This window comes from Pelodiscus sinensis, chromosome 15, assembly GCF_049634645.1.
Source record: "Pelodiscus sinensis isolate JC-2024 chromosome 15, ASM4963464v1, whole genome shotgun sequence".
Classification (NCBI taxonomy): Eukaryota; Metazoa; Chordata; order Testudines; family Trionychidae; genus Pelodiscus; species Pelodiscus sinensis.
The window spans coordinates 6,110,834-6,129,942 of record NC_134725.1 but is presented as its reverse complement, the minus strand read 5'-3'; the positions used below and the strand labels follow the sequence as shown (position 1 = coordinate 6,129,942).

Sequence of the window (19,109 nt, the reverse complement as noted above, 5' to 3'; positions counted from 1 at the left end):
CAGTCTGCTTCATGTTTTCTACAGAAAAGCATATCCTTTGGGGAATTCAGAGAGAAACACAATTCAACTCATTATCCCTGATTTGAGCTATTGGGTTTTTTTAACACCACTTTATCTGTTGCATTTCAATCTTCCTTAAGAAACTTGCAATATATAATAATCTAATTATTTCCATTTTTAGATAAGTCATAGGAATTCTGAGAGAGAAAAGAACAGAATAAAAATGTTTTAACAGTAGTGAGAATGATGATGGCTTTTAGTAAACAGAGCAGATAGAAATTTTTTACCAGAATTAAAACTAGTTAAAAGTCAATATATGTCATCACAAAACACTAATACACTACACGCTCTTTAAAATGTCAATACATTGCATGTTTAAAATATTGTGTCTGTAAGACTGCATCACTGTATTGTTCTAATCAAATGAAATTTTACTTAACTTACTTACAAATATTGTAACAAAAATTCAGAACTAATGGCGCTTACTTGTATAGTCACTGAGCGTGTACAAAACTGTGATGAGGTTATCTAAACAAGGCCAGTGATCAGGATTACATCTGAGTCCTTCTTCAAAAGCATGACGTGCCAGTGGCATACGGATTAGTCTTATTGCCACACGACCAATTTTATACCACAGGTTGACATCAGTAGAGTCTAACATTACAGCCTTGAAAACATAACAAATATCACATCACATATACGTGCATATTCAGACTGTCTTATATTGGGGCGGGCAATAATTTTTGGAGGGGGGCCATTCCAAGATTTTGGAAAGTGGTCAAGGGCCAAGAGAGAGTTTGGATGAAGGAGGGGGTTGTAACCTGGGTCAGGATATTGGAGTGTAGGGTTAGGGAGAGAGTCTTTTTAATGAGCTAGTGATATCATCAGCTTTCCATTTATGCCCAGTACCAATTATTGTTCTGCACCTGGGCCTATTACCAATTAGTGTTTTGCTCTCTCAGCCCTGTTTGTGTCAAGTTCTGTTAGCTGGGGCCTGCCTCTTGCTCACAGCTTAGCCATAATTTTTTCCATTGTTTGCTAGGCCTCAGACCAGGCCTATGCTGCATGGGCTTATGTTTTAGGCCTTCATCTTACTACAGGAGGTTCCAAAGAGGATGGAGAGAGGCTGCTCTCAGTAGTGAGGATGGCAGAACGAGGAACAATGGTCTTAAGTTACAGTGGGGGGAATCTAGGTTGGAGATTAGGAAAAACTATTTCCCTGAGGGGTGTGAAGCACTGGGATGGGTTCCCGAGGGAGGGGTGGAATCTCCATCCTTAGAGGCTTTTTAGTCTGGGCTTGACAAAGCCCTGGCTGGGTTGATTTAGTTGGGATTGGTCCTGCTTTGGGCAGGGGGCTGGACTCAATGACCTCCTGAGGTCCAGCCCTGGGATTCTATGGTTGTTTCCAGCCAATAAGGAGCTCAGGATTGGGCTATGGGCTGGGAGATCACATGGAGCCTCCCCATCTCTACAGAGCAGAGAGCTGCACAGACTGTGCTTTAAATGGTGGCAGCTGTGTGCCTAAAAGTGGCAGGGTGGTCCGTGGACCAGATCCGGTGGCTTGGTGGGCCAGATCTGGCCTCCGGGACATATTTTGCCCAGCCCTACCTTATATACAGTCTGCATTTGCTAGAGTCGAAGTTTATGATAGAACACTATTGTTCTTTGGAACTGAAATGGTGAGCAATACCATATTTATTACCTAAACATATATACGATATATGCAAATCACTTACACAAAAATGTTGAAGGTCTCACAACTCTACATCAGCAAGACTAGTAAATACTGAGACTCCTGTATTCAAACTGCACTATACCTCTAAGTAGAACTCCATGGCTGTCTCCAGATCATTTCGTTGTGATGCCAACTGCGCTAGATTTTTATAGGTGGAATATTTTAACATCAAACCTGGATGTTTCAACCCTTCTTTCTCATCACCAGAGAGAACTGCCTGAAATTTGTAAATGAAACAAGTGTACCAAGAATTATAAACAACAGCAAACAATCTGCCAAATGACAACTAACTTTTCATTTTTAAGTCATCCATGGCCAAGACATAATGATACAAAATGCAATAAAGATGTAGCTATCTTTCACTTTGGTTCTCTGAATGTCACTGACCTCTCTCAGAAGACGAATCTCAAGCAGCTCATGGTAAGCTTTGGCAGATTCTTCAAATCGGTCATGTTTCTGAAGGTCCAAAGCTTTGTGATACAGAGCAAAAGCTTCTGCTTCCTGTATGTCAAAATAACAAAACAACATAATCACTACAACTCAATGCACAAGTAACACACTCTACTTATTTTTCTATTAATTTTTTATTTAATATTCTTCAGAACCACCAAGGAGAATTATTGCAATACAATTAGTGATTTTAAGAAAATACAGTAAAACCTGTGTTATCTGGCATGCTCTGGGATGAGGGCATTCTGGTTATCTAAAAATTCTGGTTATCTGAAGGTGGTACGGAACCTTTTTGGAGCTGCGACCCCTGCACCGCAAGGGCCGCCAACTGCCCAGCCCAGCTCCCAGCCGGCTGGATCACAGAGGTGTGCCACGAGGCTGTGCCCAGGCTCGTGCTGGCTGGTTCAAAGCTGCCTGTTGCACGACCATGCCCAGCCTTGAACTGGCCGGATCAAAGCTCAGCGTGGTTGCACCAAGCCCCTAAGAAATCTGCCAGTTTCTAAAGTTTTCCGGACAGTTAAGTGCCCTGTATGTTCAGGAGCTTCAGGGGGTAGCCAAGTTAGTCTGTTACAGAAAAAAACAACAAATGTTCTGGTAGCACTTTATAGACTAACAAAACATGTGGATAGTATCATGAGCTTTCGTGGGCACAGCCCACTTCTTTAGATGAACCAAGTTATGTGGCAGTCAAAAGCAGTTTGCCTGGGGAAGGGAGGAAACCCTAGGCTTAACACCATGTGCATATTATGGTCATTATTCAGGAAAATATTTATGTCAACCCCTATTTAGGAAAGTACTCATGCACATGTTTAACTTTAAGCACATGCTTAAGTCCCATTAGCTTCAGTGGAATAATAAGTATGTTCCTTCATTGATGAGTGGTTCTTACCCTGGGGGTAATTACCACTTCAAGGGTAATTTGACATATTCCAAGGGGTAATGAACTGGTCCAGCAACACACACTTCTGATAAATAGAACATCAGCAAAAAGTTAAATTACTAATTGAATTAACACAAAGTAATGGCGACAACTGTAAATTGTTTAATTTACTTTATTCAACAATATTTTATTATTGTTCCTTCCAAGGTGATGTAGCATGAGTCATGCAGTAAGAGTGCGCATTGCAGCACACCTTGATCTGATTTGCATAGACATGTTCAATCCTGTTCCTGTTCAGCTCCTATAAACCACTGGCAAACGCAATGAAAGATTATTTTCAATTTAGCTTTGGTAGTGAAATATCTCTCTATAATGTCATCTGTTATTCCAGAATCCTGAGTCTGCTCCACTAGGCCAATTCCCCCTACCACTAGTGGTGGAGCAGCACCTTTGAGGAAGGGCTCCAGGATTTCAGTTGATAGTGGCAGCGCCACTGCATCTTGTTACCTACTTGCGCACCCCTTCCTCTCTGGAGCCAGGAACTACCCCCTCCCGTACGTGCTCTTCCATTCATGCCAGTTCCCAGCAGCAGTTCAGGCTCCTGCCTGCAGAGAAGGGGGGCATACACCGCTGGAGGCAACAGGGGATGGTCTGATGCTGGGAACACCCCTTCTTCCCCCGATTGTCTGCTGTAGGCATCGAGCTTCTCTACCTCCTCACCCTCTCTACCTCCCCACCCCCAGGATTCAAGCAGGATGGTTACTCAAGTCATAGGGCTGTCACCGCAGCCTGCCAGCAGCTCAGCTGCCCAGCCCCCCTCCTTCCCGGTACTCAGGGAGGCAGGAGCCACGCCCTAACCCCATACACACCCAGCCTCCTCACACACACCCTTGACCGAGACACCAAACCCCTAGACTCCTCGCACACTCCCTCCACCAAGACCCTACGCCCCCAGCACACTTTGGCACCTCTCCCCTGGCCAGACACCCTGACCCCAGCCTGCTCCTGCACCCTCCCCTGGCCAGATAACTACTCCCAGAGAGAAGATTTGCCAAGTGTAGCGAGCAGGGGGTGCAGCCCCTCAGTAATAGCTAAAATACAGCTGTTATTTGAGGTAAGTCCATCATTATTAATATTTAATTGAATTTTGAATTAATTACAAATTAATGTGCTGACTTCTCTTTGGATTGTAAAAGAGAAAAGTAATTTTTAAAATTTAGTTTTAGAGTAATATACGTTAACTCATTAGTTCGAGCTAGGTAGGGTAATCAGGGCAACCGGAGTTGCAAATGAAGCCCAGGATTTAAATATCCCAGGCTTCATTTGCATGTTCCCGGGCGCCACCATTTTTAAACCCCCCTTAGTCCGAACTCCGTGCCCACAGCTACATGCGGCACGGAGTAAGTAGTTCGAATTAGAGATCCTAATTTGAACTACCGTTACATTCCACGAGGAGTAACGGTAGTTCGAATTAGGATCTCTGTTTCAAACTACCTACTCTGTGCCATGTGTAGCCGAGGGCACAGAATTCAGACTAAGGGGGATTTAAAAATGGTGGCGCCCGGGAACATGCAAATGAAGCCCGGGATCTTTAATCCCGGGCTTCATTTGCAACTCTGGCAGCCCTGATTACCCTACCTAGCTCGAACTAACGAACTAGTGTAGACATACCCATGCAGAGGCAGCAGTCCAGAGTGGCAGCAGCCTCAGTCCACAGGAGGTCCAAGCTCCCAGCGGACAGAGGCTGGAGCTTGGAGCAGCCTCTGTCCATGGACAGCCCGTGGTGAACAAGGACCCTCCATGAGCAGAGACTGCTTCATAGTAACCTTCTCTGCACCCCAACTCCTGTGTTACTCTGACAGAGGCAGCAGCATGGGGTTGGGGGAGGTGGCACTGAGGAACCAGTGCTGGGGGGGAAGTAGCTTTTAAGTCATCTGCCCCCAGCAGCAGCTTCTGCTTCCCCCCACCTTGCTGCCTCTGAATGTGAGTAATCAACTAGATTAATTGATAGGCCTAGTCGACTACTCATTGACATCCCTAATACGTGGTTACAGTTTCACATCCCTCTGCTACACTGAGTTCCATATGGGCAGCCTCCTGCATTTGTAACACCTTTATTATATAATAGAAATGTAAGAACTGAAACAGGCATTACAATTGCCATGAAGAGTTAATAATTAAAGTAACTTTGAAGGAGAAAGAAAACAATCGCCAACTCCCAGACACAGAAAAATAAATGTATCTCTTCAGTTTATAAAAATATAACTATAGATGCGCATCCAATGCTCCATTTGCCTTTCCCATAATTAAAAATCAAACATAAAAAAAGGACTGCCCATAAACATTAGAGAGACAGGGTGGGTGGAATTTTTTTGAGGGGTGGGGGAGCCAACATCAGTTGGTGAAAGAGAGTTGTCAAGCTCCTACAGAGCTCTTCTTTACAGCTATCCTTCCACTGCAGACAATACCCATAAATATGTTCCCCATAGCTGACAACCTCCTTAACAAGCAAAACAAAGAGAGGAAAAAATGGGATGTGCAGTGAGGATGTTAAGGACTAGCTAGTATCAGATAGAGGCAGCAAAGAGGGGGGGAAGAGGGAGCACTTCAAAGCAGCAGTGCTGCAAATAGCCCGTACCCGGTCTCCGTGTGGCGCTGCCCCTTTGAAACGCCGCCACGCTGTTTGAAAGGGGCAGCGCTGCACCAAGCTGACCCTGGGTTCCATGAGGTGCTGCCTCTCTGAAGCCCTAGCTGATCCCGGGTTCTGGGGAAATGCTACACAGAGCCTGAGATCAGCGGGGAAGTCCCCAGTTCAGCCTGAACTCCATGTGGCATTTCAAAGCAGCAGTGCAGCATGGAGCATCCAGGCTCTATGAGGGCACTTCCACTTTAAAATGCACAAGAGCCCTCACTGGGGATTCTTGTACATTTCAAAGTTTGCACATCAAGTGCAACCTGGAGTCAGTGGGCGTTCCTGCTGGCCCCACGCTGCATGCGGAATTCCACAATCCTCCTTTGTATTCCTCTGCATTCTCCCCCCTTGTACATTTCAAAGGGGGAATGCAGAAGTGCCTATCTACTAGTTGAGTAGTCAATGGAAATTCCATTGACTGCTTGACTACCAAATTAACATCCTTAATGTGCAGCATCCTCAGTTGATTAACAAACCTGGGCTCTGGTAGACGAAGTAGAGGGAGTTCCAGAATCAATGACTTCTCACAGAGGATGCCCTGCCAGCAACACCATCTCACTTATTTTGAGGAAGAACTTGAGTTCCATTGTTCTCAACTCTAGTAGCCGATCAGAGACGTGATCTCTACTTTAATCTCTAATCAATCTAGCAGCCAATATTTGGCCTACTGGATCTCTCTTCTATCTTTCCCTGTGTCATTGTTACCTACATGTATCACAACATCAACACTGCACCTCCAACATTGCAAATAAGTCTGCCTAGATGTCTGGAGAGGAAGAAAGACTGACACCTACCATCAACCAGCTCTATAAACAATTACCATAGTGGTTTACGCTGTTAGTTCTGCTAACAAAGATGCCTGTGGCTCTGGTTGTCCCCAGTTCCCCCCTTTTGATTTTCTGATTTTCACCAAGACCAATAGGGGTTCTGTCCACTGAAGCATTGATCATTCCTAAAATACTGGTATTGATCAGGATAGCACTGAAAAGTTACCATATTACATCCAAACAGAGAAATGCCACTAAGCTGAATGAATATAAAGCCTGGCAAAGTCAATTAAAGATACCGTATATACTCAAACATAAGCCATTTCTTTTCTACGCTTCCTCTCAAACTTACAGAGAAAAAATTTTAAAAATACACTGACCCATTTATAAGCCGACTCCAGAGTACAGACTTCCAGGCCCAGCTCAACAGTATCAATGCAGGCTGAGGGGCAAGCAAGCTGCAGGCACGGAGCCTCTCAGCTCCCATTTACTTCAGTTCACTGTTCCCAGCCAATGGGGGCTGAGAGGCTCCATGTTGGCAGCCAACAAGTCCTTCAGTTCACATTACTTCATGAGCTGCGGGATGAACCCATTCATAAGCCAATCTCCACTAATCACAGCGGGACTTTTTCCAGAAAAAATTGGCTTATGAATGACTACATACAGTGCACACTCTGTTTCCTCTTGCAATAATCTGTACACATGACACACTTATAAAGAAACAAACTATACTCAAACTAGTTATTTATAATTACATTCCTGAATAAGATATAAACTGCAGGATAAATCAGGATCTTGAACTTAGGCTCTTTAAATTTGCTTAGTCTCCCTAACTAACATGACTGGAATGATTCACAAAGCAGAGACACTGAGATCATTCCTATCAAAATGTCTTCAGTTTTCATCAAAAAGTAGAGTCAGGCAAATTAGCTCTTCCAACATCCAATATTTCTTCATCTCTTCAGTAAGCAAACAGGCAACTCAGCTCCTCAGCTCATGCAACTTACTCACAAATAAGCCAGACAGATGCACTGCACACCATTTCAGTGGAGTCATAATGGCATACTCAGGGCGGAGTTTAGGAAATGAGAATATTAGCCTTCACCATGGAACCAAAAATTATGAGAGAACAGTCCAATGTCTGGAGCATAGAACGTATCAAAAGAGATTCACTGTCAATTTTCCACATTTTGAAAATTGTTCTACTTACTTGAGCCTCTTTTGTCTGTGTTTTATGACTTTTGAAGGTACCTTCATGCTCATCCTCAACTGTGGAGCTGGCATTCAATGCTGCAATTCGGATCTAAGAATGAGAATCAAGAAACAGTTACGAACATGAAATTCATATCTGGCACAGCTTCTCATTTCATTCTCGTCTCCAAAATTTATCACTTCTTTCTCTCTCATTACAAATCTCACAATAAAATTCATGCTAACATGGAAAATATATGAAATTATTACTACTTCAGTATATAATAGTTATTTTATCCATCACCAACAGAAGAATATGACAAGCAAGCCAAAGAGAGCTCGTTTAAAGGCAGGAAAGGAAAGTCAAACCATCCCTAGGAATCTTGGAACTGAAGAATGGTAAATTAAGGAACTACACTGTTACTACAAAGATAATTGCTGAAAAGGCAATGTTCTAACTGTGCCATGTAACACTCCACTAAGAGTGGATAAGTCTTGGAATAAAGAAATATAGAAAACTGGGTTTGGTTTCTCACATCATGTGCAAAAGGATTTTAAGCAACATGAAGCATAGAGATCCTGACGGGGGTGCTTCATGGGGAGTGCGGGGCCCAAATGGACACTTGCACCGCTTTTTCCCAAGTGGTGGCCCAGCTGAGCGGCACAGAAGTCAGCCGAACTCCATGGTGGGAAGCAACAGCGCTGCCCAGAGGGAATAGCTAGGGGGCAGGGGCCTGGACGAGCATGCGTCTCTGACGTCAGAAAAGGGCGCCGGATTCAAAAGGAGGAAAGCGGAGCAGACACAGAGAAGACAGAGAGGAGAATGGAGGAGGCGGAGGACAGTGAGAGAGAGAGTGAGAGACACACAACAGGAGGAGGATAAGAGAAACACAGAGTGAGAGGCAGGAGGGGGAGAAGAAAAAGAGAGAGAGATGGAGAGGCAGGAGACGGATGAGAGCTGAGAGAGAGAGAGAGAGGACGGGGCAGTAGGAGAAGAGAGAGAGAGGCCGTTTGCACCGCTTGCTTCCGTGCGGTGGCCTGGCTGAACAGTGCAGAAGTCAGCCAAGCGCCATGGCGAGAGGCGAACAGGGGCGGGGCAGCGATGTACACTCCCAGGGGGCAGGGCCTGGACAAGCATGCATCCCTGACCGAGACAGAGGAGAGCGAAGAGAGAGTGAGAGGCAGGAGGAGGAGGAGAAGAGAAAGGGAGAGTGAGAGACAGGAAGGGGAGAAGAGAAAGAGAGAGACAGAGAGAGAGGCAGAAGGTGGAGGAGAGCTGAGAGAGAGAGAGAGGGAGGCAGTAGGAGGACGTGGGGGGGAGAGAGAGAGAGAGAGAGAGAGAGAGAGAGAGGTGGTACGAGAGACTGGAGGGTCAAGAGAGAAGACTGATGTGGAGGAGAGACCTGAAAATCCTGTCTTATGATAGGCTAATTGGCTAGTCTTACCATGTTCAGCAAGATTCAATGCGGTCTTCCACTACAATCATGTGGTAATGCCAGTCACAAATAGGTCTGAAAAGCAAACAGGGATTAAAATTATATTTACGATAAATGGAGAGCATTTATTATTATAAATATATATTCATTATTTACCATTTAATTGGAAATTTTCACAAGCAAAGGATCTTACCATATAAACAAGAATTGACAATAATCTTAAAAACAATTGTAAATAAAGTTCTAAAATAATTAAGATGAAAGAAAATTCAGTTGTTCCTTATTTTTGCTTTTAAGGCCTTAAACACTAGGGGTACGTCTAGACTACAGGCTTTTGTCGACAGAAGTTTTGTTGACAGATACTGTCGACAAAGCTTCTGTTGACAAAGAGCATCTAGACTACATCCAGTTCTGTCGACAAAGCAAGCCGCTTTGTCGACATGACAGCATAGACATAAAGGACAGTGTAGATGCAATAATGCATTCTGTCAGCAGAACTCTGTCGACAAAAGGCGTTATTCCTCGTAGAATGAGGTTTACCGTCGTCGACAAAACTGCTGAGGCAGTGTAGATGCAGGTATAGTTTTGTCCTACCCCTGGGAATAGCTGGGGCCACAGCTACGCAGCTCTGCTGAGGGAGTGGGCGGGAAAGAAATACTTCGTGCACACCTTTGCAGGCATACACCTTATAGGGAGCCCTGCTTATAACAATCACAGAATCATAGAATACTAGGACTGGAAGCGACCTCGAGAGGTCATTGAGTCCAGTCCCCTGCCCTCATGGCAGGACCAAATACTGTCTAGACCATCCCTGATAGACATTTATCTAACCTACTCTGAAATATTACCAGAGATGGGGATTCCACAACTCCCTGGGCAATTTATTCCAGAGTTTGACTACCCTGATAGTTAGGAACTTTTTCCTAATGTCAAACCTAAACCTCCCTTGCTGCAGTTTAAGCCCATTGCTTCTTGTTCTATCCCCAGAGGTCAAGATGAGCAAGTTTTCTCCCTCCTCCTTATGACACCCTTTTAGATACCTGAAAACGGCTATCATGTCCCCCCACAATCTTCTCTTTTCTAAACTAAACAAACCTAATTCCTTCAGCTTTCCCTCATAGGTCATGTTCTCTAGACCTTTAATCATTCTCGTTGCTCTTCTCTGGACCCTCTCCAATTTCTCCACATCCTTCTTGAAATGCGGTGCCCAGAACTGAACACAATATTCCAATTGAGGCCTAACCAGCGCAGAGTAGAGCGGAAGAATGACTTCTCGTGTCTTGCTCACAAAACACCTGTTAATGCATCCCAGAATCATGTTTGCTTTCTTTGCAACGCCATCACACTGCTGACTCATATTCAACTTGTGATCCGCTATAACCCCTAGATCTCTTTCTGTCGTACTCCTTCCCAGACAGTCACTTCCCATTCTGTATGTGTGAAACTGATTGTTCCTTCCTAAATGGAGCACTTTGCATTTGTCTTTATTAAACTTCATCCTATTTACCTCAGACCACTTCTCCAATTTGTCTAGGTCATTTTGAATTATGACCCTATCCTGCAGATTAGTCGCAACCCGTCCCAGCTTGGTATCATCTGCAAACTTAATAAGTGTACTTTCTATACCAATATCTAAATCATTGATGAAGACATTGAACAGAGCCTGTCCCAAAACAGACCCCTGTGGAACTCCACTTGTTATGCCTATCCAGCAGGATTGTGAACCATTAATAACTACTCGCTGGCTGCATCTAGATTGGCATGATTTTCCGGAAATTTTTTTAACAGAAAAATTATCCGTTAAAAGCATTTTCGGAACAGAGCGTCTAGATTGGCACCAACGCTTTTCCGCAAAAGCACTTTTTGTGGAAAAACGTCCATGGCCAATCTAGACGCACTTTTGCGCAAAAAAGCACCGATCGCCATTTTCGCCATTGGGGCCTTTTTGCGGAAAACAAATCTGAGCTGTCTACACTGGCCTTTTGCGCAAAAGCTTTGCACAAAAGAGACTTCTGCCTGAACAGGAGCAGAATAGTATTTCCGCAAAAAGCACTGACTTACAGTAGGAAGTCAGTGCTTTTGGGGAAATTCAAGCGGCCAATGTAAACAGCTGGCAAGTTTTTCTGGAAAAGCGGCTGATTTTCCAGAAAAACTGGCCAGTCTAGACATAGCCTCTGAGTATGGTTATCCAGCCAGTTATGTACCCACCTTATAGTAGCCCCATCTAAGTTGTATTTACCTAGTTTATTGATAAGACTAATGCAAGACCGTATCAAACACCTTACTAAAATCTCGGTATACCACATCCACCGCGTCTCCCTTATCCACAAGACTTGTTATCCTATTAAAGAAAGCTATCAGATTGGTTTAACATGATTTGTTCTTTACAAATCCATGCTGGCTGTTCCCTATCATCTTGCCACTTTCCAAGTATTTACAGACATTTTCCTTAATTACTTGCTCCATTATCTTCCCTGGCACAGAAGTTAAACTAACTGGTCTGTAGTTTCCTGGGTTGTTCTTATTTCCCTTTTTATAGATGGGCAGAATATTTGCCCTTTTCCAGTCCTCTGGAATCTCTCCTGTCTCCCATGATTTTCCAAAGATGATAGCTAGAGGCTCAGATACCTCCTCTATCAGCTCCTTGGTAATGTTATATGGTATATGTGTTATATGGTATATTTGTCAACTGTAGATTCATGTATAATGAAAGAATACTACTAAATATAATCCCAACATTACATATGACATTGAAAAAACATCCAAATTATTAAATCAACGTTAAGGCTGCAGCATTAAATGCAACACTTAAGTGTCAGAAAACGACAAAGATAAAGTTGCCTCTATAACCACAACTCTGCCTTTTTTCAGTGCATTATTATAATCTAACTGCACCACTGCATGCCATTTCTTTTTTTTTTTTTTTTTTTTTGAATTATGGAAAAAGCCCTGCTTTGAGAAAAGGACCTATTTCCTGCCTCTGTATTGGCAATAGAAGGTTAAAAATCTCTGTTTACAGATGCATTTCTGGGACTAGAACCCAATTCCATCTCCACAACAAGTGTCTGTTGCCAGAAAACAAGGAAATAGTCATTCTGGGGCTCTAACTGACCGACTACTTATAATGAGCAGGCAAGCCCTCTACACTAGCACTCCCATGCCTACTGTTGCTTATTTTTATGAAGCTGAACTAACATTTGTATCAATGGGGGACTTAAAAATAACTTTCCGTATACAGAGAGTACATGGGCCAATGACAACACAGAGTCTCTGTCACCCATCTTCCAAAACCAGGAGTTTAGAGCTGCATACCCACTGAACTCTAAAAAAATAATTATTCAGCAGTTAAAAGAAGCTAAACTTCTATGACAAAGCCTGAAAACTGATATTCACATGTAAAATCAGTTATTTTTCATTCAAATTAAACCTATAATTTTCATTCTATTAATTTCTTGAAGTATAATGTAAATAATGGTAAAAGAATGTGAAATGATTTTGTACATTTTTTTCTAAATTTTCACTGCCATGAGACAAATCACTCACATTAGCAGAAATAAAAAAAGATGACACGTGCAGGCTAAAAACAGTCTTTTATACTGTAGATCATATTAATAGCAAGACAAGTCCAGAATTAAGCATAGTAGGAAGCAGTAGGTGTACTGAACAATGAGCTGAATTAATTCAGACATCATTGATGAGCACTTTCACATGCAAAGAAAGCATGTTTTTACTTTAATGAAACTCATTCAAAAATGGTCACATTTTACTGGTTCACTCACATGGATTTTTCCCCTCAACTAAAGTTTCTGTTACTTGTATTTATATTACATAGACAACTACACAATACTATATTGTACATTTTCAGAGCTTTTCAGAAACATTAGTTAATAATGCTACAAAATCCCTACAAGACACACACATATTTTCCCCATTTAATACACGGGGAAAACAAAGGTCTGATTTTCAGAAGCTAAGTAACTAGAGATGGGCAAAATTTTCAGTCTGAATTTTTTTCTTTCAAAATGTCTAACTTTTAAAAATTCAAAAACACTTTAAATTGTTCAAAACAAAATAGTTTGATTATATCAAAATAAAATATTTTGTTTCACCCAAAAGAGGTTTTATTTTTTAATTTGCTTTTTTTAAAAAGGTTTTGATTTAACATGAAACAATTATTTTTCCATTTTTTAACTTGCCAATTAAACCAAAAAACCCGGTTTTCACCTAGATCTAAACTGAACATCTATGACTCCAAATTAAATTACCACCAGCTCTTAAAAAAAAAAAAAGACTGCACAGCCCAATTCAATGAGATAAATATATACCTAACTTTAAGTAAATTTACTCAAACGTAAGTACCCGGCTAAATTAGGGCCATAGTGACTTGCAAAGGTCACACATCAAGTCACTGGTAGATAGGGTGACCATGCATCCCATTTTGGATGGGACAGTCCCTAAAGTTCTCCCAGCTATCCTGGTTTTTTTTGGTTTTGTATTTTTGGCAAACTGGGCATTTGTATTGTTTGCTCTTGCCAACTGATCATTAGATGGCAAGAGCATAAGAACATAAGAACATAAGAACGGCCGTACTGGGTCAGACCAAAGGTCCATCTAGCCCAGTATCCTGTCTACTGACAGTGGCCAGCACCAGGTGCCCCAGAGAGGGTGGACCGAAGACAATGATCAAGCGATTTGTCTCCTGCCATCCCTCTCCAGCCTCTGACAAACAGAGGCCAAGGACACCATTTTATCCCCTGGCTAATAGCCTTTTATGGACCTAACCTCCATGAATTTATCCAGCTTCTCTTTAAACTCTATTATAGTCCTAGCCTTCACAGCCTCCTCTGGCAAGGAGTTCCACAGGTTGACAACACGCTGTGTGAAGAAGAACTTCCTTTTATTAGTTTTAAACCTGCTCCCCATTAATTTCATTTGGTGTCCTCTAGTTCTTCTATTATGGGAACTAATAAATAACTTTTCTTTATCAGCCCTCTCCACACCATTCATGATTTTATAGACCTCTATCATATCCCCCCTCAGTCTCCTCTTTTCTAAACTGAAAAGTCCCAGTCGCTTTAGCCTCTCCTCATATGGGACCCGTTCCAAACCCCTAATCATTTTAGTTGCCCCTTTCTGAACCCTTTCCAAGGCCAAAATATCTTTTTTGAGGTGAGGAGACCACATCTGTACACAGTATTCAAGATGTGGGCGTACCATAGTTTTATACAGGGGCAGTAAGATATTCTGGGTCTTATTTTCTATCCCTTTCCTAATACTTCCTAGCATCCTATTTGCCTTTTTGACCGCCGCTGCACTCTGTGTGGAAGTTTTCAGAGAACTGTCCACGATAACTCCAAGATCTCTTTCCTGATTTGTCGTAGCCAAATTAGCCCCCATCATACTGTACGTATAGTTGGGATTATTTTTCCCGATGTGCATTACTTTACACTTATCCACATTAAATTTCATTTGCCATTTTGTTGCCCAATCACTCAGTTTGGTGAGATCTTCTTGGAGTCCCTCACAGTCTGCTTCTGTCTTGACTATCCTAAACAGTTTGGTATCATCTGCAAACTTTACTACCTCACTGCTTACCCCTTTCTCCAGATCATTTATGAATAAGTTGAAAAGGATTGGCCCCAGGACTGACCCTTGGGGTACACCACTAGTTACCCCTCTCCAATCTGAAAATTTACCATTTATTCCTACCCTTTGTTTCCTGTCTTTTAACCAGTTCTCAACCCAAGAAAGGACCTTCCCTCTTATCCCATGGCCATGTAATTTACACAAGAGCCTTTGGTGAGGGACCTTGTCAAAGGCTTTCTGAAAATCCAAGTATACTATATGTACCGGATCCCCGTTGTCCGCATGTTTCTTAACCCCTTCAAAGAACTCTAATAGATTAGTAAGACAGGATTTCCCTTTACAGAAACCATGTTGACTTTTGTCCAACAAATTAAGTTCTTCTACATGCTTCACAATTTTATTCTTTACTATTGTTTCGACTAATTTGCCTGGTACTGAAGTTAGACTTACCGGTCTGTAATTGCCAGGATCGCCTCTAGAGCCCTTTTTAAATATTGGTGTCATGTTGGCTACCTTCCAGTCATTAGGTACGGAAGCCGATTTAAAGGATAGGTTACAAACCACAGATAATAGCTCAGCAATTTCCCATTTAAGTTCTTTTAGAACCGTTGGATGAATGCCATCCGGTCCCGGAGATTTGTTAACATTAAATTTTTCTATTTGTTCCAAAACCTCCTCTAATGACACTTCAATCCGGGACAGTTCCTCAGATTCATCACCCACAAAGGACGGTGCAGATTCAGGAATCTCCCCAACGTCCTCAGCCGTGAAGACTGAAGCAAAGAAATCATTTAGTTTCTCCGCAATGGATTTATCATCCTTGATTGCTCCTTTTATAGCTCGATCATCTAGGGGACCCACAGGCTTTTTAGCAGGCTTCCTGCTTCTAATGTACTTAAAAAACATTTTGTTATTTCTTTTTGAGTTTTTGGCTAGCTGTTCCTCAAAATCTTTTTTTGCTTTTCTTATTACATGTTTACACTTGATTTGACAGTGTTTATGTTCCTTTCTATTTATCTCACTAGGATTGGACTTCCACTTCTTAAAAGATACCTTTTTGTCCCTCACTGCTTCTTTTACATGGTGGTTAAGCCACGGTGACTCTTTTTTAGGTCTCTTGCTCTGTTTTTTAATTTGGGGTATACATTTAAGTTGGGCCTCTATTATGGTGTCTTTAAAAAGTTTCCATGCAGCTTTCAGGGATTTGGCTCTAGTCACTGTGCCTTTTAATTTCTGTTTAACTTACCTCCTCATTTTTGCGTAATTCCCCTTTTTGAAATTAAATGCCAGGGTGCTGGACTGCTGAGGTGTTCTTCCCACCACAGGAATGTTGAATGTTATTATATTACGGTCACTATTCCCAAGCGGTCCTGTAACGGTTATATCCTGGACCTGATCCTGCACTCCACTCAGGAGTAAATCGAGAATTGCCTCTCCCCTTGTGGGTTCCTGCACTAGCTGCTCCAAGAAGCAGTCATTTAAGAGCAAATGGGATAAATGCCTAATTTTACCAAAAAAAGTGGACATGCTCCCTAAGGAGAGCATAGAAGAACATTTGGGAGGTGGGCAAGCTGCAATGGGCCTAGTCCTAGGAGTTAGGCCAACCCCATGTAGGCAACAGGGACATCGGACCAGTCCCATGTGGTATCCTATTTTTCCTTTGGGAAATATGGTCACCCTATTGATAACAAAGATGTTAAATGGTTAACCCTGTAGTGTCCACAACCAGTTCTGAAACAGCAGCCCCTATAGTGCCTACTGCTATAGCAAACTAGCCCCATTCAACCAGCCAAATAGCCACATGTGGTTAGCGTGTTAAGCGGTAAGCCTACAGGTAAGCATGAAGCCTACAGGTATGCTTATCAATTAACTAGCTGTTCTCAGTGAATTCAGGTGGAGGCCAGCCACAGTCTGCTGAAGCAGCTCTGGCCATAGAGTGGCTGGTGGACCGGGTGGCAGTACCCCTTAAGCACTTCCTAACTGGTAAACGCAGGATTAGAACTCAATAGCTTGGCTGATATTGCACTAGACCTACCATTGCTATAAAGAAACACAGGCAGCTGGTAATCAATTTAATTCTGCATTTTCCTCAAATATAAATGTTTTAATAACAGTTAAATGCTCATAGAGGGAGAGAAATAAAACTGAAAAACAGTTTTTGTACTGACATATCTATGCCAGTTAAGAGTGTGGTATTTACAATGATACAATTCCTAATATGGGCACAACTATTTTATAGCAGAATAATGCTTCATGGGAACAAATTATAACATTGTACGTATTTTTATGCTAGTATAACTGAATTCACACAAAATGGTTTATACTGCTCTAAGTATATTAGCATACCTAGTATAACAACACAGTTAAAGCAACTTTTATGTATAAGACAAAACCTTAGGCATCTGCAGACTTTGTCTTGACAGATTCCCTCAATGTAAGAGTGCTCCTTTAAATTTTCCAACTTAAAACTCATATATGTACTGCAAGAATACATGTATTTGTTTCACACCTCTCCTTAGATGATTTCAAATAGAAATCAATTTTCTAATTCTAATTTACTTGATAATTATTTATGCTCCATTTTCATTTTGCAGTTCTCTTGTGAGTTTCATGGCACATTCTCACAGCAGTTATTTTGGGTTTCATGCATTAAAAGGGAATATTTGTTTAAAGACAGCTGTTTTCAGTGGTTTTAAAAAAAATGTGAAATGTTTCTATCAGATTTAAGAAACGTTTATTCTTCCAAAATCGCAGTTTTCAACCACATGCTAACAGGGATAGTTTCTACAAGCCGTGCACACAGTGCCAACGCCCAGAGCAGGGCTGAGTGTCTTCCTGACTGCAGGGGAAGACAGTGGGGCTATGTCTACACTGGCGCGATCTTGTGCCAAAGCTATGCAAATCAGGCTAAGCGTGGAATATTGCCGAGCCTCATTTGCATATCTAATGAGCCGCCATTTTGCGGAAGAGGCTCTTGCACAAGAAGGCGCTGTCTATGCTGCTCCTTCCTGTGCAAAAAAAGCCCTCTTGCGCAATGCTGTCACGCTGATTATTTTCAAGAGGGTTTTTCTTGCGCAAGACGGGGCAGTGTAGACAGCGCCTTCTTGCGCAAGAGCCTCTTCTGCAAAAATGGCGGCTCATTAGATACGCAAATAAGGCTCGGCGATATTCCACGCTCAGCCTCATTTGCATAGCAGTGGCGCAAGATGGCGCCAGTGTAGACATAGCCTAGATGTATGTAGGAGGGGTAGACTGGGGGGAGGAGCAGATGCACAATCCCTTCCATCTCCTATATGAATAGAGGTGCAGGAGCGGGCCAGGAGGCTCTCTCCGGCCACAGGCTGCGGGACATACGGGACACGGTAACGTGCAAGCGCTAGACCCCGCGGCGGTTACACGTGAGCCCCCCAGGGGCGGGGCCGGCAGCCCCGCCCGCGCAGTCCGCGGGGAGCCGGCGGCTTGGCCAATCCGAACCCCGCCCCTCCCCCCTCGGGGGGAGGGGAGAACCGGGCGCTTAACCGACACCGCTGGTGGCGGTTGTGTCGGTTAAACGGTTCTGGCGCCGGACGACGCTGTGGGCCTCGAGAGGCAGGGACGGCTCGCCCAGCGCCCCCCCCGACGAAGCCGATGCCGACCCGGGGCTCCAGCCGTTCCCCACACAGGGAGCCAGGCAGCACCGAGCCCCCCCCGCCCCGCGCAGGGCCCGGCAGCGCCCCAGCCCTTCGCGCAGCCCCGTGCCGGGGGGGGGCTGCTGAGGGGAGCCTCACCTGCAGTCTCCACGGCAACCTCCTCCCCGGCCCGGGAGCCCTGCCGGCCAACAAAACGCCCGCTCATTGGCTGGACGGCGGCTCCCCACCCAGCCAATGGAGACGCGCCCGGCTGCCGGCGGAGGGGGCGGGAGCGCGCCCCGCCTCTCCCTCCTTCCCTGCCTCGGGCACCGTCAGCCGCGCGCGCGCGAGGTACGCGTCATGGCGTCGCCCTGCGGACGTGACGTAGGCGCGCTTCCGGCCGGTCCCGCTGAAAATTCGGCGCAGGGCGAGGCGCGCTGTGGGAGCCCGGCCTCGCCCCGCGTGGCCCGGCTCACCCCCCCCCCCCCCCCCCCCCACGCGCATCCTCTCAAGCGCTGCGCTTTTCTTTCCTCTGCCCCCCGCTCAGCTGCGCCCAGGGGCGCTCCGGGCCCCGCTACCTGCACGGCGCCGCCACCCCGCCGCGCTGCACCTCCCCCGCCTCGCCACTATCGCTCCGGGTGCGTTTCGCAGCGTTGTTGAGTCTTTCACAGACATGCCCCTGAGGTGTCGCCGCCATGTTATTTACTTACCTAGCGGTAGCGATGCAGCCGTGCTAGTCTGGGGGAGCCGAGACAAAACCAGGA

General features: G+C 44.1%; 1 protein-coding gene across 4 annotated transcripts in view; it reads right to left on the bottom strand.

The window, feature by feature from the left end:
• Positions 1-18,797, bottom strand: part of CABIN1 (calcineurin binding protein 1) — a 257,094-nt gene extending 238,297 nt beyond the window's left edge. For 2 of the 4 annotated variants that reach the window (XM_075897952.1, XM_075897954.1), the window contains exons 1-6: positions 18,505-18,797; positions 9,161-9,226; positions 7,735-7,827; positions 2,123-2,236; positions 1,818-1,952; positions 487-667 (exon numbers count right to left, since the gene is read on the bottom strand). In XM_075897952.1, coding sequence (XP_075754067.1) covers positions 487-667; positions 1,818-1,952; positions 2,123-2,236; positions 7,735-7,827; positions 9,161-9,163 — 526 coding nt within the window. In that variant the 5' untranslated portion in view covers positions 9,164-9,226; positions 18,505-18,797. The remainder of the gene's footprint in view (positions 1-486; positions 668-1,817; positions 1,953-2,122; positions 2,237-7,734; positions 7,828-9,160; positions 9,227-18,504) is intronic. The other 2 variants (XM_075897953.1, XM_075897955.1) reach the window with 1 other exon arrangement.
• Between the last annotated feature and the right edge of the window lie 312 nt (positions 18,798-19,109).